The 27,730-nt window shown below is 41.5% G+C and overlaps 1 protein-coding gene across 1 annotated transcript; it reads left to right on the forward strand.

Moving 5' to 3' along the window:
* CHRNB4 (cholinergic receptor nicotinic beta 4 subunit) lies at positions 1 to 27,158 on the forward strand. Its single transcript, XM_090028557.1, has 6 exons — positions 1 to 140; positions 12,938 to 13,083; positions 16,636 to 16,680; positions 16,797 to 16,906; positions 20,893 to 21,865; positions 25,974 to 27,158. The coding sequence occupies exons 1-6, from the start codon at positions 86 to 88 to the stop codon at positions 26,112 to 26,114; spliced, it is 1,470 nt and encodes a 489-aa protein (XP_089884683.1). The 5' UTR covers positions 1 to 85; the 3' UTR covers positions 26,115 to 27,158.
* The last annotated feature ends 572 nt before the right edge of the window (positions 27,159 to 27,730 follow it).

Genomic DNA, 27,730 nt, shown 5'->3' on the forward strand with positions numbered 1-27,730 from the left:
TTTCTTGTGCCTGTGCAATCCTGACAGCAGAGCTTATCTCCAGCAGTCTTGACTGAAGAAAAATTTACATCCTTTTGTTACTGCCATGAGGTCTACATACAAGCTCTTTCTCCTTGCAGTGGTTTCCTTTTATTTTAATGGTGAGTGGTCCTTTTTCTCCGGTACAGTTTACAGACAATGATAGCTTTCAGGAGATGGGAGAAAGAAATGCATTATGGATTTTAGATTGCCTCTAACTTCTAAGGTTGTAGTTTATAGACTTTAAAAAGCAACCCATGAGATCTGTTTTTATAGCGTTTTGTCTTGTTTTTATTAAAGAAAGCAGTATGCAGGAATGGTAAAAGTGGATGTAGTGTACTAAAGACAGTAGAAAATTAATATTACTAAAGTATGTTCCTGTAGATGTTCCCAGGTTCCTCTGTGATGGGCTAGTAATGGGACTGTGTTTCGCAAGACTGAATAGTAAGGAAAGTGTGATGTGAAAACTGCTTCAAATTAGATGCGACAAGGATCCAACCCCTGTTTTTACAATTATAAGACAAATATTGATTCATGCTTTCTGATTTATGCATTTTGCAAAGCTCTCACTAGTTATTTGACAAACAATATTTAAATAGCATTTAAAATAAGTTACTATGTCAATATAAGTCAGAGAACTCAAGCATATACTACAAATGTTTACAATAACCTGCCAGTGTTTTCATATACAGCATTTAGTCAACATATACAATCAGGCAGCAGCATTAGCTTAGTAATGTTATTATGTATGAAACTGTGCTTCCCAAATGACTAACTTTCCCTTCTCGTCATTATTTATTTACTTATGCATGCAGTATTTGCTTACTTAATTGAATTCAGTAAATGTAACTTTAAAAAAATCTGTTTTAAAGCATGTCAATTGAGAAGTATTTTAATTGAGAAGTGAGGCCTAATTTAAATGAAACCAGTAGGAAAACAGGTTTTTAATCTCTGTGAATATTTGCAATTGCTTTGTATTAACTTTTGCTTGCAAATTAAAACAAACTTTAAAACAAGGATCTAAGAAATGTCATTTCTATTGCAACGGGCATTAAAAACTACAACACTCTATAGGGAACCATATTACCATGGTTTAAGTTACATAAATAAATAATTTTACTTGGCATATTTTAATAAGTAATAATTATAGCAGTAAATAATTTAAGAGGAGAAGATGGAGAATTCTTATTGCTGGATCCTGCTTGCTCTTTCCTAATTGAAAGGATAGTTTGGCAGGTTACTATCATCCGCTTAGTGATTTTGCAGAGGGGAAGAAGAAAAAAAAGTGACACTACACATGGAGCAACACGACAGTTCTAAATATGACTTGACGTTGCTTTAAACATAAGTCAAGGGGAAGAAAAGGAAATGTGGCTTAGGTTCACATCTACAGTTTAGAAGATGATCACAAGGTACTCAGCTGTATTTGTAAACTTTACTCCAGTCTGTGGAAACAGAGCCAAAGCGTATTTTATCACATTCTCAAAAGGGACCAACCATTGAAAGTGGTGAGTAACTGTTTCAGTCACAATTTACAGTTTTACTTACAACATTTAGAGAACCTCTGCATTGAAGTTTTAATAAAATGTTGTGTTTCTTTTAGCATGAGATTCAGAACAAAAATGGAAGTCATTTGTGATAACCCCTAAGAAACAGAAAGAAACTTGAAGTTGAAATGTCTACTGTAAGTTACATGACTATTTATTTTTTCCTTCATTATACTGTAGCATACTTATAGTGTCTTCACTGGACGCATGACGATTAGTACCAACTGAAGATTCAACCTGTGTATTTTTCCCCATGTCTGTTTTGTGTGTGTGAAAATAATATATATCCTTTTTCTAACGATTGCCATTAGGTGTCTAAAAGCATCAGTCTGATCAAATGCAAATTTTGGGCAATTATTGCTTAACTGGAAAATATCATCCAAGGAAAGAAGCACATTCTCCACCCCTTTTCACACCCCTCCCTCCAAAGACCTTTGAAATGCATTGCCTTGACATTGTGGAACACACTCACAATATATTTACAATCACCTTGTGCATGTGGCTATTTTATGGTTCTTAAGCGTCATCCAATTGATGTCATTTAGTAAATAGACAGCAAATTATGAAAATGATTCCCATACAGAAAAAGTTTCTCTTATTTACACAGTAAGAATCTCTATGCCAGTACACTGCTGACCTCTGGTGGCATCGTAGATGTCCATCTAAACGATGATAAAATGCCATTTAAAGATAGAGATGAATGGTAGGGCTATGCAAAGCTTCGGTCCCTGATTCAATTTGGCAGAGATTCAGCCTGATTTAGTGGCCAAATCTCTGAATCCGAACCAAATCAGGGGACCCTTTAATCTCCCTGAATTTAATTGGAACCCTCCAAATCGATTCAGAAAGATTCGGAGACTCAGACACAGAGACAGCTTTTAATGTTTTTTCTACACACCTCTAAGTAGCAGGGGCTCATGGGTGCTGTGATGCTAGGGCACATGGAGTGTCACACAGGAGCACGGGCGGCTCCACAGTGTGCTCGGCAGCAGACCTAGGAGTGGACCAGAAGCACTTCTGCTCCGCTTCCAGGTCCATCAGGGAGTGCGCTGGGGCACCCCCTCACCCTCCTCAGGTCAGCAACTGGTGCCTCCTGGATTGGGGGGGGCACCCACTGTCCTCCTGAGGCCGATTGCCAAGGGGGGAGGTGCATGGGCCTCCCATGCATGCTCCCTGGCAGACCCGAAAGTGGACCAGAAGTACTTCCGGTCCACTGCTGAGCATGTGGAGGGCCACCCTGCACTCCTGTGGGATGCTCCATCCACCCCAGCATTGCAGTGATCACGAGTTGCACTGGTACCTCAAGGTATGTAGAAAAAAACTTTTAAAACTGTGTCTATGTCCGAATTGCTGATTCTCTGAATCAGCACTGAATCTTCAGATTCAGATTCAAATTAATCGAATCAGGGACAGTGATCCGAATCAACGAATCGAATCACTGTCCCTGATTCAGGCCAAATCTGAACTGAATAGGGCTTGCTTCTCACATCCATAAGGAATGGATATTTCATTAAAGAATCATTTGCTCTAGGAACAATTTCCCTTTTCTTGGCTCATGACTTGTCCAAGAGCAGATGGTGGTTTCTTAAATGCTGATGTTATTTGAAAATATCTAACAATTTCTGCAAATGATTCATGCTGTGCAATTCATTTCTGTATAGTTTGTTGCAAGTACTCAATGCTGAAAGTATGAGCTATTCTGATTGAGCACCTATATCCGCATAGTTTATTTTGATTTCCTGTTGTATGAGCAATAATTACTGAAGTGAGACTTCTGAAGATTTGGCCCTAAATTCAAAATATGTGTTCTGCAAATATTTTGCATTGCTCACTTACCATTGCTGTTTGGTACTCCATTTGCTAAAGTCTCACAGAGCGGGTTATAACAAGTGGTAAGGATGGGGGGGCGCAATTTTTAATTAAAAGAAACAACAACCCAGAACCCAGTTTGAAAGTTTTCAGAAAGGGCTTCAGTCTATGGTTGTTATCATTTTTAAGTCCTATTTATATAATAACACTAATTAAACATATCCTCAACATGGGGAGAAGAGCACACAGGCTTCAAGGTATTGTAAGGAGTTAATGTCTAAAACTCAGTGTTCCCAGAACAATTTGTGGCATTGTTTTTTAATACGGATTTGAACTTCAGACATAAGCCTTTTCTTTCTGAAGTATTTGAAGATACAAGATGCAACATAAAATATACACTCTGTACCATATTCTGGGTACAATCCTGTGCTATTAAAATCAGTGAGAAGCTTGCCATTGACTTCAGTGGGAGCAGGAATAGGTCACTTGGAACAAAGTGACAACTTCCACTGCTATACGCCAAGTTTATTTCCTATATTCTACCTATGCTGAGGTTTCCATCCTGTCCTGCTGGTAGTAATGTACCTAAAGCTGCTTTCCAGTCAATATGTATGGTTGGTCAATATATACTGTTGGCACAGTACATTAGTCTCCTTCTCATCTATAGTTATAACTCAAATGATACAAATGCCTGATTTTTTAGTCTACCAGCCAAGCTAAAAAATCAGGGAAAAAATATTTGCAATACAAAACAAATATCTTTCTTACTGAGTTTATTAAACATAATAAGCTAAAGAAACATTTCAAATGTTGTTTATATAAAATAGTAAAGCATTTAATTTTGAAAATGTTGAAATTAAATGTTTATCTTTTTGGATTATTTTTACGGCTTTTTCTTCAGCTGAACAAATTTGCCCGCATCAAAATGGATTTATGAAATGTTTTAAATAGACTCAAATTTGAACTTTTAGTGGAAAAAAGTTTTATCTAAAATACTTCACTCGTTTCTGCCCAACCTTGCTAAATGACATTTGAAAAAAAATGTGGTTGTGCTGGAATGAGGTTGGCTTGTATAGAATGTGGCTGTCTTCCACCACAAAACCACCACACAACAGGTAGTCCTTGCTCAGCAGCACAAGATGGAGGTAATAGATGTGGGGGGAGGCAACAGATGTTGCAGAAAAGAACAGAAGTGTTAATTCAGCAAAAGGCTTCATTTAAAATAAATATAAATTTTAAAAAATCTCAAATGAATCTCAGGAGAGAAGATCTGCATGACATCATTCTAGAAACTTACATGGTTTCTGTCTTGTTACTCAGCATTAATGGCAGTGCACTGGGTCAGAGTTTCCTTCTCCAGAGCTGAGTATGAGTAGAGGGACAAAGGTAGCTGTAAGCTAAGTTTGTGCATTGCAACTCATAGGGCTACAAGGGACCAGTTTGGCTCTGGTGTAATTTAGAGCAGACTGATCTCAATCATACAGTACAGGATCACTAGGGAACAGGCGCTACAGCCCATCCTGTATGTCAGTTGTACCATGTGAGGATTCTTTCAATCCAGTAGAATTATATCTGTTAATTTAGGGAAGCTTTACAACCCCTTTGAAGTGTCAGAGCAGCACCTTATCACAATCAAGATATGGGTGTTCATGTCCGTCACATGTTAGAAAATTCACCAAGGCAATGGTTGCAGAACAGACATGGGGAAAAATACACAGGCTGAAACCAGCCAGTAGTCAGATTAGTCACAGTACAATAGACTTGGTGGAATTTTTCACTGCAGGGCTTTGTGAACAGCTAGTAACATGGAACTATTAATAATGAGGAAAGGAGGCAACATCAAAAAGCTTTCTGCCATTCAAAATAAAGAACGGTGTTCTCTGTATAGGATGGAGTGTGATCTTAGTGGTTGGAACCAGCCAGTTTTGATAGGTGGAAGAGGAAATGGATAGGGGGAAATAGTCTGCTGGCTTCTCTTGTTCCCGACTCTCTGTCCCCTTGACTAAGTCATATAGGGCAGTGTTTCTCAACCTTTTACGTAGCAAGTACCCTCGAACTTCTAAAAATTTTAATAAGTACCTCAACACTCAATTTTCCAGGGGTTTTACATTTACAGACTAATGTGTGCCATATGTTGGAAGAAGGGCTGTGTATATAAAGCCGTTATATAACAGATGTCTGATCTGGTGTGGGTAGGGTTGCCACCTTTTACACCAGGGGTGCACAACTCAAGTAAGTACCTTGGCTAAAGGTGATGTTGGCCAAAGCTAGGAGGGCTGACCCAGCCAAATTATTACTGGGGAATTTAAAGCACCGCACACCAAATTTTTTGCCATAGTTTTGAAAGGAACAGAGGACAAGAGAGTGTTGGGGTACCCATGTACCCCTGCCTGTGTCTCGTATACCACCGGGGTACACGCATCACAGGTTGAGAAACTATGATATAGGGCATATCTCTACCACTCAATGTACAATGCTGCTCTACAAGTGTATGTGAACCAGAAGTAGTAGTTGTGCAGTCACCGGCCACTACATGCATGGTAGTGCACGCATGTTCTGGTAGGCTCTGCCTCTACTGCCTTAGTGCATCCGGTTCTCATTTAGGCTTTTTGGAAGTTCTACCCAGTTGAAATGTATGATACAAATGCAAAACTTCATCATCAGCCTTATTATTCTATTATTTTTCTTTGTCTTCCCAGAAAGAAATTGATTGCTAGGGCATGCAACTCAGCCCTAAAAGAGAGAAACAGAAGTAGCCAAGGCTCATCACTTCAACAAGAAAAAAATTGTGTGCCTGTCCCCAAATAATTTATGTCAAATGTAAGAACAGCATAGGCAAGGAAGATTTCATAGATTTCATAGACATCAGGGCTGAAAGGGACCTCGGGAGATCATTGAGTCCAGCCCCCTGCCCAAAGGGCAGGAAGTCAGCTGGGGTCATAGGATCCCAGCAAGATAAGCATCCAATTTGCTCTTGAAGGTGTTCAATGTAGGTGCTTGAACCACCTCCGCTGGCAGACTGTTCCAGACCTTGGGGGCTCGGACAGTAAAGAAATTCTTCCTTATGTCCAGCCTGAAATGGTCTTGCAGGAGTTTATGACCACTCGACCTAGTCATCCCTTGGGGCACTCTGGTGAACAGACGTTCCCCCAGATCCTGGTGGTCACCCCTGATAAACTTATAGGTGGCCATCAGATCACCCCTAAGCCTATGCTTTTCCAGGCTAAAGAGTCCCATGTCTCTCAGCCTATCATTGTAAGATCTGTTTTCCCGACCTCTGATCATGCGCGTGGCTCTCCTCTGGACTCTCTCAAGCTTCTCCACATCCTTTTTGAATTGTGGAGCCCAAAACTGGACGCAGTACTCCAGCTGCGGCCTCACCAAGGCCGAGTACAAGGGGAGAATGACGTCCCGGGATTTGCTCGAGAAGCATCTATGGATGCAAGCCAGCATTTTGGTCGCTTTACTAGCCGCAGCATCGCATTGCAGGCTCATGTTCATCTTGTGGTCAATGATGACCCCCAAGTCTCTTTCTTCTGTAGTGCTATCCAACGTAGCACTGCCGAGCCTATAAGGATGCTGCAGATTTTTCCTCCCAAGGTGGAGAACCTTGCATTTTTCGGTGTTAAACACCATCAGGTTCTTGTCTGGCCATTTGCTGAGCTTGTCCAGGTCAGCCTGGATCACCCGCCTATCTTCTGGCATGGATGCTTTGCCCCAAAGTTTGGTGTCATCGGCGAACTTGGCCAGTCCACTCCTGACTCCAATGTCCACATCATTAATGAAGATGTTGAACAGTATAGGTCCAAGGACAGAGCCTTGAGGGACCCCACTGGTCACAGGGCACCACGATGAGTGACTGCCATCAATTACAACCCTCTGGGTCCGACCACAGAGCCAATTTCCCAGCCAGTGGATCGTGGTGGAGCCAAGGCCACAACTGGCCAGTTTGGCCAAGAGGTGATCATGGGATACCAGATCAAAAGCTTTTTTGAAGTCAAGATATATGACATCAATCTCTTCTCCCTCGTCCAGGTGATAGGTCACCTGGTCGTAGAAGGAAATGAGATTGGTCAAACAAGACCTACCCGCAACAAACCCGTGCTGGCTATCCCTTAGGATGTTAGCCTGGACCAGTCCATCAAGGATGGCCTCCTTCATAAACTTTTCTAAGATCTTCCCCAGGATAGAAGGCAGGCTAATGGGCCTGTAGTTAGCCAGATCCACTCTCCTCCCTTTCTTGAAGATCGGCACCACATTGGCCTTCTTCCAGTCTTCGGGCACTACACCAGAGCACCAGGAGTTTTCAAAGATCCATGCCAGGGGCTATGATGTTCACCAGCTCCCTGAGTACCCTGGGGTGCAGATTGTCAGGGCCGGCTGACTTGAAGGTATCCAGCTTCTCAAGGTGTTCCTTCACGAGGTCAGCATTTATGGAGGGTAGGGGAAACCCATCACCCAGATCTCCCTGTCCCATAGCAGGCATGGGCGTCCCATGGGACTGATGAAAGACTGACGCAAAGTACCTATTTAATAGGTTGGCTTTTTCCTGGGCGTCAGTTGTCAGTTGCCCCATCTGGTTTAGCAGGGGTCCAACGTTGCCCTTGCTTTTCCTCCGGCTCCCCACATATCTGAAAAAGGACTTTTTGTTGTCCTTGATGCTTGAAGCTAGTTGGAGTTCAGTTGCAGCCTTGGCTTTCCTGGTTTGCTCCCTGCAGGACCGGACCAGTGCAGAATAATCCTCCTTGGAGGTGAATCCCATCCTCCATCCTTTGTAGGCTTTCCTTTTTAGCTGTAGGAGGTCCGCTAGGTCCCTGGAGAGCCAGGAGGGCTGCTGTGCCTTCTTGCTGCCTTTCCTCTGTGTTGGAATAGATTTAGCTTGTGCATTGAGGATCACTTCCTTGAGAAGCAACCACTCTTCTTGAACTCCCATCTCCCTGGGGTCATGGTCCCTAAGGGCCTGACCGACAAGTCGCTTGAGCTTGTCAAAGTCGGCTTTTCTGAAGTCAAGGACTTCTGTGTTGCTGATTGACTTGCCAGCTTTACGGCGGATGGTGAAGGTGATCAGCTCGTGGTCGCTGTCACCCAGCTTCCCATCGATCACTAGGTCGCCGATTAGGTCGTCCTCCATAGCCAGTACCAGGTTGAGCAGCGCTTTGCCTCTCGTTGGCCCATAGACTTCTTGAGTCAGGTAGAGGTCATCCACGCATGAGAGAAAGCTTTGCGACTGCTCGGATTTTGCTGAGTGATCTTCCCATGAGATGTCCTGGTAATTGAAGTCACCCATGACAACCAAGGTCCTGGAGCAAGCGGCCTCAGTCAGTTCCCGGGTGAACTCCTGGTCAAGCTCAGGACTTTGAGTGGGAGGTCTGTAGTAGACTCCCACCGTTGTGTCCCCTGTGCCGTATTCCCCACGAATTTTTACCCAGAGGGTCTCTAGCTGTCCATGCTGGTCACCAACATATGATATGTCTTTACAATGGAATGATACAGCCATAATTCCTTATGCTTCTCCTTCCTTCACAGGAGAAAGGAAAAGCAGTGGAAGATCCATACTTTCTAGAGAAGAACAATTTCACACCTCATCACTGTAAACCTGACGGTTGGCACAACAGGCGCTGGAGTGATGGCTGGATGACGTGCCGTGTGTCAATTATTTTTATCGTAGGTTTTCCACCAAACATTTTGGGAGACTAGAGAGTGGTTGCCTTCAGTTGCGCCAGTGCTTTAACTGAGCCTGAGACAAGGAGGAACAAACTCCCAGCTCAAAATGTTATCATTTACATTAGTTTTGACTGGAAAAGTTTTAAACTCTGTTATCCTCATATTATGAATTCCTGTGGAAATGAATATTGTGAGAGAGAGAAAATAAATACATTTTCCTACCTGATTGCTGCTTCTTTGTAAGTCCTTGCCATGAACAAATCCATCACACCTGGGAGCCTTTCAGCTCTAGAGAGCACAGAACATACCTTGAGTAATCAATTTAACAAAGAATCCTTTGAGGAGGTCAGGCCTTTCTAGGTCTTAATCAAGCAAGAGGTTAAATTATACAGTGTTTTCAGGGAAATCTCTTGTTTGCAAAGTCAATCCTAAAGGAGCCTGCCTACAGAGAGGGAAGTGCTAGCAAATGTGTTGGGTGTCATTCTCATTTCAGAACCCTCTGCTCAATAAAAATATTACCAGAAAGAATATACTGTCAACACTTACATTTGGGGGCTCACATGCTCTTTAGTACTAAGCTCTAGGACACTGACAGATGTGCAGCTCCCTGCTCTAACTCATGTTCACAGAAAGCACTGTTTATTCAGTTGGTGGGATTGTTTTAATTCATGGTGTTGGGTGCAGGGGCTGGGGAGGTGAACTGAGCTCCACTTTGGAACTGATCCAGGAGGAGCTGCTTGTCTGCAACCTCTCTCCCCTAGCACCTCAGCACCACCTCAGCTCCAGTGCTGTCTGTAGGATGGGAGGGGGGAGAAAGGAGTGGAGGGAACTCTACCCTGGGGTTTTCCCAGCCTGAGCTGGAGTGGGTGGGGTGGGTGGATTGGAGCTTCCCCCCACCCTCAAGGTGGGGGGGGTCCAGTCCACTTAGCCACCCCAGATCAGGCTGAACAAGCCCCAGCCAGTAGCTACTTCCCTGTCCCTTCCTGTAGATAGCACAGGGGGCAAGGCTGGGTTGCACCAACCCTGCCCCTATTAGGGTAGGGACAGACAAAAGTTAAATGAAGGTGCACCACTTTGAACACCTTCAGCTGAACCCTCATTACATGAGCATTAATGTGTCACATGACAAGGCACTTTTAAAGCACTCTACAACTGTTCACTTCTGTCAGGGCATGGATGTAAAGCACTTCCAAGGGACTAATAGCAGGACAGATATCAGTTCTGTCAGCATCTCTAGTGTCCAATTTAAGTGATAATTTCAGGATCCAAATGTAAACTGGTATTCCTAATTTAAATGGCCACATTTTCGTCTCATTTACAGCACAAGCGGTGGGGGGAAATATTATTTGGGGGGGGCTGAGCTCTGTCTGACCCCCGCTCCTCCCTCCTGCAGGACTGTTGTGGGGCTGGCATGTGCTGGTGCTGTACACAATGGCAGAGGAGTGGCTGCATGCCAAGCAGCGACAGATGCAGTGGGATGGCAGTGCTGTGGTGCTGCTGCTGTTGCTGGCCACTGCAAAAAGTCTGGGGGGGCTAAGCCCCTTTAGCCCCAGCCTTCTACTGCCTATGCCTTACAGTACTAGAAATACAATATCTTCTAAGGAGTAACAAGGTAATTCTGCTATTCTTCCTCTCCTTAAATTCAGAGAAGACTTTCTTTTTTCTTAGAACCCTGTAAAAGAGTCCTTTTTGTTGGACAAAACAAAAAAAAACATATATTTTTAAAATCTCATGGAAAGTACAATGTAGCCTATCTGAACATTTCTGGCTATACCAACAGCTGCTGGAGAACTGCAGTGCTTGAGACTACAAAGCCACTGTAGGCTGAAAGGATATTGTGCATCACTCTACCATAGCCCATCAGGCTGGTAAAACAGGCTCCCAGTCATGGAAAGAACACTACCCTGAAAAAAGATTATTTTCCTTCTTGGGGTCATACCAATCTGTCTAGGAAGGATAATGTTTTTTGCTGAAAAAAAAGTGAGTGCAGAATGTGACATTTCTTCTCCTTTCTCTGTCATGAAATTTTACAAAAATCTCTGCACGGTTAAAAATGTACAGTGTGAAAACTTGGCATTTGTTCAGCTTTCTCTCTTCTAACATAGCACAAGCAACTTAGCAATTGTTTAATCTTTATTCATGGAAAATGTCAGCAAGTTTACTGAAAATGAGAGGCTCTGTAAGTATATGTTGAAGTGTGAAGTACATGGGATGCACTGTACAAATTATGTTGTCAATACCATGCTATATATACTGGTTCATTATAGAAATCAAGAAAACCTAGCATTTACCTTACCTCTTCCTCAAAATCTGAACAGCACCTTCACAAAAGTGAGAAAGTTTGGTTGTCTGGCTCCTACTTTTTGGTTTCAATGAGAGCAGAAGAAACAAGATTTTTAAAGCTTTATAAAACCCAGATATAGAAAGCTCATGAAGATATATGTTCCCAAGAGCTCTCTAGCTTAATTCAGATTCAGGCCAGGTATCAATTCAGAGATTCATAGAAACCTTTGGAAGTTTGTGTGATACAAATAGTTTATGTCTGCCCATTACTGGGTCTTACGGGTAGACAACTATGTATAAAGCCACGTTGACTTAGCACACCCCAAATGTAAAATACCTGTAACACCTACATTTCTTACTTCATATAACTGCTTTGCAATGACTAGGATTTATGAGTATTGGGGAGATGAGCATAAAGGGGTTAAGTGGAGAAAATGTTACCTACATTCAGAGCTGCCTCATTTGGAAGAGGAAAACATATTACTGCTATTTCTCTCTCCAGAATCTGTTCCCATTCACATCAATGTCAGTCTAGAGTAACTCCTTTTACATTGGTCAATGGGATCTCACCAAGTTAGAGCAAATACTTTATATTTGCTGTTATTAGCCAGGCATGGAATTTGTACCTAATGTGAATTTCCTATCTCCTGTAAAGGAAATTTATTCTTGAGGGGAAGCACTGGCATCTCTGAACATTTAGGACCAAATCTGTTCTAAGTTACTTCAATGGAGTCATTATATTTATTATAGATATACAATAGAGTAACTTAGACAAACAAAATTTACCCTTTAATTTTCTATAATGTAATCAACAATAGTTTGCAAAAGGCAGTGGGAGAGACTTGAACAACACAAGCAGGAGTAAAATGATAGGTGGTTCTGTGCCTAAAACTATTTCGCTTGGTGAGAAATGATCTGTGTTCCTTGATAACCTGGGATACATCAGACACTATATTGGTGAGTCACATAAATCCTCAAACTTAAATGTTAACAGTGTGATTAGTCCATAACTCTCAGCTGTTGTTTCCAGAAGGGCTCCATTTGAATTTGTGCCTCCAGTAAAACACTTGGAAATTGTATTGGCTGTGAGCAAGTTCTCTATTTAAAAAAAAATCTTTCACAATTTATTCCCAGGCCTCCCCCTTCACAGATCAGACTGTATTTTTATTATTATACAAGTGCTTAGAATTCTTCTTTCAGCTGCCATGACAAGGTAAGAAGATTTTCAAAGACACAAATGGAAGGTAAGCACCTGCTTTCCTTTTGAATCTTTGAAAATCTACTTCTAAGTCTGCTTCCAGTTTCTAGTTTATACCACACCACCTGGAGTGCCTCTTCACTTTGATACAGCACTAAAAAAGAAAGTGTTTCTGGTTTCAGTGTGAAAAACAGAAGGCTAATATACTTTGATTTATACCCCAACTCGAGCCAGAGGAAATTTCACACAAAAGGTCCACAATAAGCCAACATCCCTTTTGCTTTACATTAAACATTAGGGTCCTTCAAAAATCAAGGGTCCTCATTATTTCATCTGAATAGGATTTCTGTGTTGCCATGCTCCCAGCATAATCTAATTCCATCCCAATTCTGTGGTCTTGTTCTGTTTTGTTTTACAGGAAGCAAGGCAGCAGATGCTGAAGAGAAGCTAATGAACCACCTATTAAGCTCTGAGAGGTATAATAAGCTAATTCGTCCAGCAATCAACTCCTCCCAGTTGGTATCTATACAGCTACAAGTTTCTTTGGCACAGCTAATCAGTGTGGTAAGTTTAAATAAGCTGCACATTTTCATATTTTATTATTGTTACACAACACTGTGTAAACAATATATATATTCTTAGTACCACTGGGCCTCTAGATACATAATAATTATCAATGGTCAGAACACATATGTGTTTTAGGCTAGGTACAGATATTCAAAAAGCCCAAGGGAGAATTAATCTAAGTTATGCTGTCTACTGTAAATGGCATAGTTTAGATCAGTAATGAACCGAACACACATTTGTTCTTTGTGAGGGGGGAAGGGGGAGGGAGAAAATCTTAGACTGGGTTCTGCCATTTTTAAACCAGTCTGTGTGTGCTGATCTTCTGTTCTGTTCTGAGTATAGACCAGTTTCTGTTCACTTATCTCAGTACAAGTGTAATGTCTGTACCTAGCCTTAATGCCTACTCTTGCATCAGTTAATATTTGGACTATATCACTATAACCTTCAATCAGACAAAAGGAGATTTATTGATGGCTAAATTTTAAAATACAAAAAAAACCCCCAAAAGCCCAATCCCCAGCTGATTATAGTTATTAGAATTTCACTGACTTGAGAAAAGCTGCACTAATTTACACCAGAGGAGAATTTTCATAGAATGCATAAATAATGGTGAATCACATTTCTGTTTACAGTCAGAAAATAAGACTGAATAGTCTGAGTATCAGAGAGCCAACCAAATGCTCCAAGTCTTGCTGTGGTCCAGGATGAATCACTTAGGTCTATATCAATCCCTATTTCAGATAGTGTATACTTCCTCAAACATCTCCAGATTGCATTTAGGCCTGCTCCTTTCTTATCCTACTCCTTTAGGCATAGCCTAATTTAAAACAAAAGAGAAGTGATTGTCGGTAAACCTGAGCTAGCTAATACATTGGAACATACTAGCCTGAACACTCTACAGACACTTGTTCCTCGAACCCAGTAAGGCAAACTACAAGCACAAGAGTGTCCAGAGTAGTATGTACATTAGCTGATTCAAATCAATTCACAATGATTTACCTGAAGTTAAAAAGCTTTTTGTGTACATTAACCCTAAGGCCACATTTACACTGTTAAAATGTTAAAATTCTGATGCAAAGAAGCCAGGTGTAGATTAAGCCTGTGTTCAGCAATTGAGACAAACCCTAAAGGGAGAGCCTAGCATTTCCTTTGACCTGTTAACACATTAAAACATGCTTTTTTTCTCAATATAGGGCTGGTCTTAGGGAACAGAGCAGAGGGAGGATCTGCTACTGCTCATAGGTAGACTTCACAAAAGAACAAGTAGGGAACTATTTAGAAAAGCTGGACAAAGACAAGTCCATGGGGCCGGATGGGCAGAATTTGGCTGATGAGATTGCAGAGCCATCGGCCATCATCTTTGAAAACTCATAGCTATCAGGAGAGGTCCCAGATGATTGGAAAAGGGCAAACATACTGCCCATATTTAAGAAAGGGAAAACGGAGGATCCAGGCTCACCTCACCTCATCCAGTCAGCCTCACCTCATCTAGCATCTCCCTATAGAAAAGATCTTGGTGAAATGAGAGAACACTAGACAAACTGACTAATGCAGCACCAACTCTGGCTCAGGGCAAGGGAAAGGGGTAGGCTGATTTCCCAGCTGCATGATAAAGAGATGATAAAAGGAAGATTGAGTAAGAAAAACAAGGAAATTATGATGTTTAATGTATGCTTATATGAATTCTAGGAATTTGCATAATATAGCCAATTTGTAGAGATAAATAGAACAACTACTGAGACAAGTCCCACACCAGGACTATGTCCGGGAACTTAAAATCCACCTGGCAATATTTATAAGAATAATATTATGCATCACAATTTGTTTAGTTTATCTTTATATTTTTTGACTTTCACAGGCATCTTATCTCAAAAGCAGCTCTGCTTTCTGCAGTTGCCCTGCAGGTCTCTGGCAACATCTAAGGATAATGCAATTTCCTTTCTGTCCCTCTGTTCCATGCAGACTTTTTTTACCCTAGCTGCCAAGCCAACTCACAAGATGACAATCAATGCAATTTGAGAGATATCATTCCAAAGTAGCCAGCTTGATTTGCAAAGGATACTCCCCTATTTCTAAAAGGTTAGAGCTGGCCCAAGCTACCGAGCTATGAAGACCTCTGTTTATGTACCAGACAGGTAGCTGACACAGGAAGGCAAGCTTCCACTAATGAGCCTCAACCCACATGGAAGAATCCTTTCTAGAAGTAAGATACCCAGCAAGATTTCATGTCCATTAGAGCTCTGCCTTCTTGTTGAGACTGCCCTCCACAGGGTACATTACAGCCATGTACTGGCTTTAAAGAACCATACTGAGACTTATTTTAGACAGCACAGCATCACCAACTATTAGTCACTATTTACTTGGGCTGGATTTGAGCCAGCAAATGAGGAGTATAAGAATCTATAATCCAAAGACAGCCTCCTGCATGTTCATTTTTGTTACTCTTTACTGCTTGGAATATCTTTCAGTTTGGAAATAGAATTTTACATCTAAAAATGTCTTGATTTTTCCATTTGGTGAATATTGCTTTCTGTTTCAGACAATTATCCCCATAAACATCATATTAACCAAACAAATGGTGCCATTTTGTTACCTGTCCTTGTGGTGTACAAGCATCACTAATAAGACCCTCAGAAATGAGCTCTGGCACCCAGATCTGGTATTTAATTGTGTCTGATAAGCCAAAAGCAGGTCTCATATTTTTTTGTCCCTGGCTATGCAAATTTGGTGACTAAAAAAAACCAGCAAAGGAATGATAGATTTTTAAGAGTTCTTTAGAATCTGGATGTTACTTCACATCATTTTTGTATAGGAGAATATTTAGGGGGTCAGCTATTGGATAGTGATTATACCTTGGTGGTTTTGCACAGACTTCAGTATTCCAAAAGGGTCATTCTGGTCTTCCCTCAGGCTTCTTATTTTTTCCATCAGCCATATAGTTAAGGTTGTTGTTGTTTCTGGATCATCAGGGCAGGTATTTTTTTACATTGTTGAAATAATGCAATAATTGGTTTTGCTGCTAAGTTTTTTTCTAGGTCTCATGAATATGCCAGAGTTTAAAAGACATCAGGACTCCAACTTTAATACAAATCATTTTGTATAACTTACACATCCTCCATCAATCTTATTTCAACTGCAAATGTTACCAGCTATTACTTTATTCTTCTACCAAATTGTTGATAGAAATATTGAACAATATAGGGCTACAAACAGATCCCTGCAGGAGCCCACCAGAACCACCCACAAAGGATGATGATGATTCCCCATTTATAATTTTACATGTTTGAAAGGAACTGTATAATGCTATGAAACACCAGGTCACATTTTATGTAATTATTATAACACAGTGACAGAGTTGTACATCTTAATGATATATACCAGTAGACACAGAAAGATTTCTACACTTATAAAAGGTTGGATTAGCATATGTATTAAATCAATTTAAGCTCCCAGGAGTTAGAACTAGTCTTGAAAGCCTAACGAATACATCTGAATAATAAGAGTAACTTTTATACTGAAGCCTTTATAAATTATTTTCTTTGTCTTTAGAATGAACGTGAACAGATCATGACCACAAATGTCTGGCTGAACCAGGTAACCTTCCCAAAGCAATGCTACCTCAATCTGTTAACATGCTGTTTTCTTGCTACCAGTAGGTCCCAACTGGCAGAAAAATAATTGAGTTCACCACTGTGTGATTCTTTCTTTAGGAATGGACTGACTATCGTTTGGCATGGACACCTTCTGACTACGAAGGCATAAATAAGCTAAGGATACCTGCTAAACATATTTGGCTGCCAGACATTGTACTTTATAATAAGTAAGTCTTGATTTAATATATATGTATATCTATACAGCTGCAGAGACATTCAGCAGACACAAGGTCTATTGCCTTAATAAGAAAAGCATTGAGCTCTATACCTCTGCAGAGAAAAAACACTTACGATAAGCTTTGCAAAATATTTAAATTAATATTTTATATGGTTAAAATGAAAACTCTTCAAGAAAAATATGTATTCATGACACCTTGGATTACAGTGGACGTAACCTTATAGTTGAACAAATCTTTGTGATTAAAAATCTAACTAGCATTCTAGAACAGGAAACTTCTTATGGCATTGGTTTTGAAATCTGAGATGTCTCAGAATTAAAATGTAGACTGCTTAATTTTGCTACTCCTGAAATCAGTTAACAAGACCTCCACTGGCTTTTAGCAGAGCAGAATCATACCTCAGATGTTCAAATAATACACAGTGGAGAGTCTCAAAGCACAAGGGAATGCAGTGAGGAAAAAATTTAAATCTGTGAACATTTATTTCAAATGTTCATTTTGAAGTTTTGTGAAGCAGTTAAAGTGCATTTGATGCTCAAGGTTATAAAATAAACACGTGTAACAGCATGAGAAGAGCATGAAATGGAAATGCAGGCACAGTCATGCATGAATAGGGAAAAAAATCTCTTGCTCAGAGAGGACAAAATGACTGGATCTGAACAGATATTTAGCCTAAAACAACAGAACTTAATACATTTAGTCTTGAAAAAAAACAAAAGAAACCTTGCATTTCATGTTTTTCCCTGTTTCTACTCCCCAAAAGCCTTCTGTGAGGTGGATTTTAGTTGTTTTGTTGGGAAGATGGGTTTTTACATGATAAAGGTCTCAACTAAGCCAGAAACAATGTTGTTAAAGGCTACCATATGTTATAGTTAGCCACTTCAGCACCTGGCAAGGCCTTAGGCAAACTGTATAAAATATTCCTTCTGAAGATTGAGAGGGCAGACAATTAATTGCTCTAAGCAGCAAGTCAGCCAATAACAACGAAACATTGTGGCACAGCTTATGGTCCTGGAGTGACTCAACAGATCAAGGAAAAAAAACCCAAGCACAAATAGTGCATCTGATAAGTGTGAGATGGGAAAGCACATGGCCCTGAAGCAGAAAAGCTTTCATCTGTTATTTATATTACATTTGTACCTCAAGGCCCAACTTAGACTGGAAACCTATTTTGGTATGAGACAGACACTGCCACAAAGAGCCACCCATCTAAACAAAGAACACAGATGGAAAAGGAAAACGGACATACGTGACGTAGGCCTGGCCTAGGTCACACAGCAGGTCAGTGGCAGAGCTAGGAGTACAACCATGGTCTCCTAAGTTCAAGAGCCTTTCCCCACAGGCTTATTAACTATGTGGCCAACATGGAGAAGAAAAAGACCATTTGAATTATATAAAGGGTTTCTATAGTGATGAATATTGGTTGATTGGCAGTATGTTGAAGACCTCTATACTTATATGCTGCTACTTGTAATCCACCCAAGTGTAGTGGTATTGAGACAGAGATGTTTGGATCTGGCTGTGGTTTAGTTATCTATCTGAAAAAGTTTTCATTATTTTAGTTCACATCTTCTATCTGGGGTTGTTAGTCTGTCACTTTTCAGATATAATTGATTGGCAGTTAATAAATGGGCACTCACAGCATAGATGCACAGAGCCAGGGCTATTATTTAAAACTGAGAAGAAACCTGAGAACTTCTTCAAAGTGTTTTTATCAGTAGAAGGAATCCATTATGCATATATGTAAACATCACAGGGCAAATATTCTGCTCACTTATACCCATGATGATATTATCTGAGGCTATGTACAGACATCCGGGGAGGTTAGGGGAAGGATAGATCAAGTTAAAAATGGCTACCTGATCTAAGGTAAGTCAGGATGGGGATGGGGACTAGCAGGGGTGAGAGCTTGGAGGGATCAGGGGGTCCATGGGAGAGATCAGGGAGCAAGTGGTGTCCACAGAGGGATTGGGAGTGGCAGGGCGGGGCGCGGTAGAGGCTGGGAGGGTTTGACAGGATCAGAAAGGCTCATGGAGTCCATGGGGAGGCTGGGGGAGGTTTGGAGGGGCTCTCCCCCCTTGGAATAGGGGCTATTTTGCCCTCTGATCTTGACATGCCTAGACTAACAACCCTCCCAAAAAAAACAACCACCCATCCCTCCTCCCACACCCACCCCAACTTACTTCCTCAGCTCCTGGCATTCGACAAATGCTGGTAAAACCAGCATTGGGAGTGGCTTGCAGGATGAGGGGTTTGCCTGGCTGGGGGTGGGGAGGTTGTCCATTTGGGGCGGCACCAATGACTGGATTTTCCCAGCACCAGTACAGAGGGCCATTCTGAATTAATATCTTACATTTTTTATGTGGTCTAACCTCCTCAAACATCTGTATGCACCCTGAAAGTTCTTGTGATGAGATATCGCCTTTAAATAATATATAAATTTTATTATGGTCCTTATTTAAACATTAAAAAAGAGGAAAACTATACAAAAGTAAAGAGCATAGTAGTCCAGACATGTTCTCTTCCATTTTTGCTCTATTCTAACTCTAAAAAATGGCTAACCTGGCTTTATTAAAAGTTACTTACTCAAGATGTTGTTCATGTGCTTCTTTTTTATTAAAAACTAAGGTGATAAATAGTTGTTCCTTCTAGTCTGACAGTGTCCTCAATAGCAGCATTAGTCAAATATAGAAGTAAATACTATTTAAGGTAGTATTGCCTTAAGGATAACCCCAGGTAACCTGTCTGCATTTTACCATCTATATTCTTCTATCATCAATTCAACATTCCCCCTTTACCACCACCCCCCAATCTGCCTCACACCCATTGTCCTCCACCCCACTGATCCTCACTGCCACATATTTGCATTTTCACAGACATGCATTTTGGCTTCTATTCTACCCAAGAGAGCACACAATTCACCAGTCTCTCCCTACACCTGAAGAAGGGTGTTTGCGCCCAAAAGCTTGCAAAGAACAATTTTCCCCAGCTATTTAGTTGGTCTAATAAAAGATATCACATCTACCCAAAGAACCCTGCCTGCCTTAAGAAGGGACACAATTAAGCAAAATAAATTAAGGTTTAGTGAAAGAGACTGTTAAAATAACTCTATTAAGATAATTACACTTTCAAGAATATTTATTTGCATGCCCTATTACACTGCTATCTCTACACAAATAATAAGCTAAGCAGTACTCAAGCTGTAAAGGGAAGGCTGACTGCTTTAAGAAATGGGGGTCAATTGGTCAGTTAGCAAGATTCTTTTCAGTAAACCAGCAACCCACCAAGAGGGAGGAAGACAGTATTTTTTAGGAAGTTCAGTCTTTTAACTAAGACACAAACCCAAGGCCATTTGTGGGCACTAAAAATCCTGTGGCATTTTTTTTTAAGAGGAGGAGCAATAAACACAGCATCCTGACTAAATTATAAGTCATGTAATTACTTTTCTTTGCCTACATTCTCTCTCTATTTTCAACTAAGCATAAAATTCATTTTCATTTCCTGATTTAAAACCTTTAGTAGTGTTGTTGGGAGCCATTAAGTAATGGCTGTGTTCCAAACCAACGACAGCTGCATTTCAGCAATGGCTGATTTCATCTTTGCTAGCCGTTAGCGATATAGTAGTGCTCAGGTAAATTAATTAATGTTTGAAAAGTGCTCTGTGCTCATGGATGAAACAAGCTACAGATGTGCAAATTCACTGATAATTGTTAACATTATTACTTATACCTAAATATTGGAGAAAATATTAATACTTTAGGTTAAGAAAATGTATTAAAATTTACTTGTCAGGTTTTAAGGAGTTAGAAACAGTTACATTTCAGTCACCATTGGACTATAAAAACTTTTGTAGTATTTGTGCCATGATTTTGGATTTAGTAGAGGGGCTGAGAATCCAAGAGATTGTCTTTCTCCGAGTTTTGAACCCAGATTCTATGCAGTTTCTTTCTTCTTTTCCCTTCCCATTTCTACAGTGCGGATGGCACATATGAAGTCTCCCTGTATACAAATGCAATTGTATGGAGCAATGGAAGCATTTTCTGGTTGCCACCAGCCATCTACAAGAGTGCCTGCAAGATTGAGGTGAAGCATTTTCCATTTGATCAACAAAATTGCACATTAAAATTCCGGTCTTGGACATATGATCACACAGAGATTGATATGGTACTTAAAACGTCTATGGCAAGCATGGATGACTTTACACCCAGTGGAGAGTGGGACATTATAGCACTCCCCGGAAGAAGAACTGTAAACCCCTTGGATCCAAATTATGTTGATGTGACATATGATTTTATTATTAAAAGAAAACCTCTTTTTTATACCATCAACCTTATCATTCCCTGTGTGCTAATTACATCCTTGGCCATCCTGGTGTTCTACTTGCCTTCTGACTGCGGTGAAAAGATGACCTTATGCATATCTGTACTGCTTGCTTTGACTGTGTTCTTACTGCTGATCTCCAAAATTGTCCCTCCAACATCACTGGATGTTCCATTGATTGGAAAGTATCTGATGTTTACAATGGTACTAGTGACATTCTCAATAGTTACCAGTGTCTGCGTACTAAATGTCCATCACAGATCTCCCAGTACTCACACTATGCCTCCATGGGTTAAGCTGATTTTCCTTGAGAGACTTCCAACATATCTGTTCATGAGGCGCCCAGAGAATAATTCGGCAAGGCAAAGGTTATGCAATCGCAGAAAGACTAGATCTGAGAACCTGTGCGCTGATCCAGCTGACCTGTATAAGAGCTCCACCTATTTTGTGAACATTGCCTCTGCCAAAAAGTATGATCTGAAATTGACAGAGAATCCTGATAACACCAGTAGCCATCGAGATTTCAGGTTGCGATCTTCAACAAAGTTTTCTCCTGAAGTCCAAGAAGCAATTGATGGGGTCAGTTTTATAGCAGACCACATGAAAAGTGATGACAATGACCAGAGTGTAAGTAAAAGGAGAAATAATTCAATTTTTCCAAGGTTATGTTTTACTTGATGTTGTACAAGAAAAGGAAAGAAGTATCCATCCAACCAACCTTAATTTTAAGGCTCCCCAAAGAGGTAATAGAATCTCCATCCTTGGAGGTCTAAGACCCAGCTAGACAAAGCCTTGGATAGGATTATCTAGTTGGGGATGGTCCTAGTTTAAGCAGAGGGTTGGACTACATGACCTCCTAAGGTCCCTTCCAACCCTAATTTTCTATTATTCTTACACACACACACACACACACACACACACACACACACACACACTAGCAAACTGCCTGTCAAAAAAGATGGTGGGGAGCAGCAGGGACAGAGCCCAGTGTTCAGCTCTGCAGCCCTAATCCTCCCGTGTTCATCTGGCTCCTCCCCCTTCAGGCCTGACCCTGTTTCCCCCCCACCCTGCAATGGTTCAGGTCCAGGCCCGCTCCTCCCTTTCCCCCTCCCTGCAGTGGGCCTGACCTCATTTCCCCCCCTGCCCACCACTGCTGCAGGTCTAAACCTGTTCTGCCCCCCTGCCACTGCTCCAACCCCATTCCCTGCCACCACTGCCTCCTCCCCCGGTCCCCTCTGTCCCTGCCATCTTGGCAGCGCTCCTCCACACAGCCTCCTGCTGGCTGAAACACCCTTGGAACACTTTGATTGGCTGCTGAGACAGCCAATCAGAGTGCAAATAAAGCATTATGGACAGACAGACTAAGGCTTTATATATATTATGGGTGTACCAAACTTCAGTAGCCAATTTGATTAGGAGGAGATTCGGCCTGATTCAGAGACCAAATCTCCAAATCCAAATCAAATCAGGAGACCAATTAAAAGCTTCAAATCAATCTGAAGCATCCGAATAGATTCGGAAAAGATTCAGAAAAGGTTTGGCAATTTGGCCACAGGCTAAACAGGCAGCTGACACAGCTGCCCAAGCTGGAGGGAAGGGGCACCGGGCTGGGAGGGATTGGGGCTGAGGCTGGGACAAGCTGCATAGCGAGGGCAGGGGGCACAGGACTCGAGGAGGGGAGCGAGGGATGCAGGCACGGCAGCACTCGGAGCGGGGACCTGGGGTGGGGTGGCAGCATCTGGGTGCAGCTTGCTGCAGGTGAAAGGAGGCAAGCAGCAGCAGGGCATAACCACCACTCCCACAGCTTCTGCACCTGCATGGCACCCCACCCCTGGCAAGCGGCAGCAGCACCCACACCCCTGTGCTGGCTAGCAAGTGGCAGCAGGGTAGAGTCTCCACTCCCAGCACTGATGTGGGTGTGGCAGCACTGGTTTGCCCCCTTCCGCCTGGAGTCAGCCACACGCATCCCAGCTCCTCTCTGCCCCAGCTGGGCAAGTGGCAGCAGGGCAGACCCCCCGCTCTGAGCGCTGCCATGCCTGAATCCTATGCCTCTCACCCCCCTCCCCAAGTAATGTGCCCCCCCCCACCCTAGACGGGTGGTTTGTTCCAGCCCCACTCCCTCTCTCCCTTCCCACACCCTTTCCCTCCTCCCTCCCCCAACCCTAACAGACTTACCAGCTGGAGGCAGCCATGTCAGCTGTATGTTTAGTCTATGGCCAAATCTCTGAAACGGTCCTAAATCTTTTGGATCTGATTCAGCTGAATCGAATCAGGACAGTGATTTAAATCTCTAAATTGAATCACTGTCCTCCAAATCGGCCGAATCTGAAGTGAATACTTGCCACTTCACACAGACCTTTTATGTAATCTATTTATTTATTTATTAGTTTCCCATAAGTTATCACTGGGTGCATCTACACAAGATGCCTTACTGTGCAGCAGACTAATTTGCTGCATAGTAAAGCATTATTATCTACACATGCATAGCAATTAGGGCTCAATAGACTAATTTACTGTGCTGCAGATACAAGTGATATACAGCAGTGCAGTAAATTAGTGTGTTTAAATGCCCATGTACACAGTGACATCAGGATTAGTTTACTCTGTCTCAAATTGAGCCAGAGTAGACTCAGTCGCATGAATTGCACGTGTAGACATGCCCACTGTTTACTAGAAGAAAATTTATAGAAAATGGACTTGTGAATAGTCCTTTGAAAAACAAAAAAGTGTCCTGAAAAGCAGGGTGCCAGCCAGCCAGGAACCCCATCTCTACAAACAGAGTACATTTATTGCTCAGGGAAAGGGAAAAGAAGCAAAATGTTTTTATATCAGAGATGTGATAGCATGTCCAGCCCTCCAAGTTGTATGCAGCAGGGAGAGTTTTAACATTCAACCTCAGATGGGGGCAAAGAGGCAGGCAGCATATTCAAATGCTTTTTTCCTGTTGATTTTGGCAAGACTATAATGAAACCCACAATAAAGGGAATGTCTGTAACTCAGCCTTGAGCAAAGCATGGCTGGGCCTGGCCAGAGTGAGATTTACCTGAAAGTTAATCTACAAACAGTTTGTGCACTGATTTAACTAAAGGGGGAAAAAAATGACTTGGTTAAATTGCTGCAAACTCCTATGAATACACTGGATGAATAAAGATTGTCCTATATCAATTAGTTCTCCCACTGTGTGAGACACCTATACATCCTGCTGCTAACTGTGACCATTAGACCTTTCTGGCAAGAGTGGGGATGGAATGAAGATCCTCATACTGCAGAAGCTGACACTTATTTCACATGAGCTGTAGGTGACATTCCTTAGGCTAGTAGTAAATGCATAGTTGAGCAGTTTTGCTTCCCTCTTATGTCTGCAGACAGACACACCATTCAACTTCATATAAATATTTATGGAATAATGTTTGGCAAAGTCCAAAGGTTCAGTGTTTAATCCAGATATGCACCTATGGCTGAAGAAACCTACCGTGACATCTATACATATTCCCTAGGTGACCTTGCTGTATCCCTACTTCCAATCTAGCCCTAGGTCCTCAATTACTGCTCTGTACTCCTTTCTCCCCTGCTGTTAATCAATCAATTTAGAACTTTTGGAAGCCTGGTTCCTTTTTTAGCTTCAGATCCAAGAACGTCTTCTAGGATCTAGTCCTCCATCTATGTGACTTTTTTGTATTTTTCTACTAAAGTGTTATTGGTTATTGTAAATAAGGAAGATGAGCTGTTAAATCTATGACATCAGAGGTAAGGTTACACAGACTGCAATAAATTTGATATAGGTGCAGGCTGTACAGTGCTGAAAAAGCAAAAGACAGGAAGTCTTGCAAGAGCTAGCACTGTATATTAAAGGATTTACAAAACCCGTTTCATTTGAGACTAAAGAGAAATTGTCATGGGTATTTGAAAGCTAGAAATTAATGTAGTGCCTTTTGCACATAGGGCACCTGAAATTAGGCAAAAAGCTCAGCTACATATCATTATTTTCTACGTTCTGAATTATAATCTCTGGTTTTTTATTACTGTGACTGTCAGATAACTGTTCGCATACCTACACTGTATGGCTAAAATGGACATGTACTACAGGGAAAACACACATAAATGGGATAGTACAAGGAATAAGATAACTGGGAAGTACTTGTAAGGCTATCAAGAGGAAGATGTTCTATGTTTAATTCAAGTCAGTTACACAGGAAAAAACTGTGTATAATATACAGGGGAAGCGTGTGTGTGTGCATGCCTGCAATTTAAGAGATGTATGTAGGGACTGACCCTAAATTGACACAGATATGAAAACAATAATTGTTTTCCACTTTACTAAAATCAAAGCATACTGAGAATCAAGATCAGCTGCAGTGCTCTATTCATAATGGGGATGGACAATATTTACCACACTTAAACTGATATAACAATATCACCAAATTAAAATTCACAAACAAGAATTTACGTGACTAGATTATACCATAGGTCCATCAGACTAGCACCATGCATTTAGCTGCAGCCAGTGCTTGATGCATCAGAGGAAGCTGAAAAATATTTCCAGGCCCTTCTACAACTGTCCAGACAGTACAGAGAAAATTCCTTCCTGGGCTGTGAAATGATTGTCTTGAAACCTGCCCTTGAGATTGGTATCCTCTTTTTTTCGCACACAAATAGCAAAGATTAAGTAGCAGCAAGAGAGAGGGAATTGAATATGACAGATTGCTAATTATCTTTAATTGGCTTTTTCTTCCAGGTCATTGAAGATTGGAAATATGTTGCCATGGTAGTGGACAGACTGTTTCTTTGGATATTTGTCTTTGTTTGTGTCCTGGGGACTGTTGGATTATTTCTCCAGCCACTTTTTCAAAACCACTCTGTTGCTGGAAACCTGTAATTCGCATTTAAAGTTGTCAAATGCTTACATAGATGCTGGCCCATGCTCTGCTTTCAGTTCTGCATCAAATGAATGGTTCTGGGTTTAACTGAGAAGTAAAACAGCATTTGTCTTGTTGTGTTATAATGATAGAAAATATCCAAAAGACAATTTCTTTTTTAATTTAATTATTCTGGGGCAAAATTGGTGCTCTCAATCTGGTTAAACCCAAGTTTTACTGAGAAAGATGTTAATCTATTCAATCTGAGTTAGGCTACACAGGGATTATTAAAATCATATTGTACTTGGGTCTCTTTGGGAAGGACATTTTCTTTCCATGCAGTCCTACAGTTAAAACATTGCACAAGTTCTCATTTCAAGAGAAATGCTTTTACCGTCTTTATTTCCTTTAAATGCATCAAAAGCATTTGTGTCTCATTTTCAGAGAATCTTATGAATGCAGTTATTGAATATTTAACTGCTTTGAATGCAATATTCAAGTTACAACCAAGTAGCATACAGAGCCATAGTCTTGGGGAAACTATCTAATTTCTAATCATGTCACTTCTGCTAAAGGACCCTCACCAGGGCAAACCAATATACAAACACATGTATACACTCTTGTTCATTGGAAAAATAGAAATAAAATGTGAACAAGTCTCCTTTATAAAGCTTTACTCCTAAAATAATCCTGTATTTTACTTCAGTAAAGGGGATTCAATATATAGAATCATAAATCTAAGGGTCAAGAGTGAAGTGTACAAGGAACAGAGATAAGTCAAGAAATAAACTGAACTGCAGATCACATAGGGACTACAGTATAAGGTACACATAGCCGAGGGTGCTCACCCCTGGCCCATGGGCCAGATTTGGCCTGTAGAGCCATGTCATCCAGCCTACAGAGCTCCCCACAGATATGAAAATGTGGTGGTGGGGGGAGCAGAGCAACTTTAATTGCCACTCTTCTGCTGCCAAATTTCTGACCTGTGGGAAGCCCCACATGCTGGAAAGCATGGGTCTGCATGCTAGATTGGGTGCATAAGGCCAAAGTGGTGTGGGGTCTGGTGGAGGCAAATAGGGCCAATGTGAGGTGGTGTGGGGCCCAGTCCAGCTGCACAGAGCCCAGCCCAGGTTCACAGGCCTGGGCCAAGGTGGCATGGAGCCTGATCCAGCCACACAGAGCCCCAGCTGGGCATTAACCCCAAGATCCAACCTGCTGATGGGCCCAGAGCCACTGATCTGACCCACAGGGCCAAAAGATTGAGTATCACTGCACATAGCCAAGTTAGTTTGGGTGGTAGTAGCCACAATATCATAGAACTCAGCACAGGTTAATCTACCTGGCTTCTCAGGCATATTTTGCAACCTGCATTGAGCTCTCTGCTGCCATTGCTAGACTGATACCAGTACCTGACCGTGCTAACTTAAAAGTAGCTAGGACATGTCTACTCTACAGTCACCGTTAGGAGTCTGACTCTAGCCTGTGGAGAAAGGAGTGGTGTTAAAATGGGGAAGAAACAACCAAGAAAGATCAGTCCTGAGAGATCATCCTGTTTTGTTCGAGAAAGTGATTCTAGTCCATGAGTGTGATTTAAAATATTTTGCTGTCTGATCCTCCAAAAATAGCCTAGAAAGCA

Source organism: Crocodylus siamensis, chromosome 15 (genome assembly GCF_052110815.1).
Source record: "Crocodylus siamensis isolate JL-2025a chromosome 15, ASM5211081v1, whole genome shotgun sequence".
In the NCBI taxonomy this organism is placed as follows: domain Eukaryota; kingdom Metazoa; phylum Chordata; order Crocodylia; family Crocodylidae; genus Crocodylus; species Crocodylus siamensis.

Excerpts from the sequence above, each read along its gene's own strand:
- CHRNB4 (XM_090028557.1), top strand. The coding sequence starts at position 86 with ATGAGGTCTACATACAAGCTCTTTCTCCTTGCAGTGGTTTCCTTTTAT. Across the intron at positions 16,681-16,796 it reads CAAATGTCTGGCTGAACCAG|GAATGGACTGACTATCGTTT; the intron begins GTAACCTTCCCA and ends TTCTTTCTTTAG. Across the intron at positions 16,907-20,892 it reads GACATTGTACTTTATAATAA|TGCGGATGGCACATATGAAG; the intron begins GTAAGTCTTGAT and ends CCATTTCTACAG.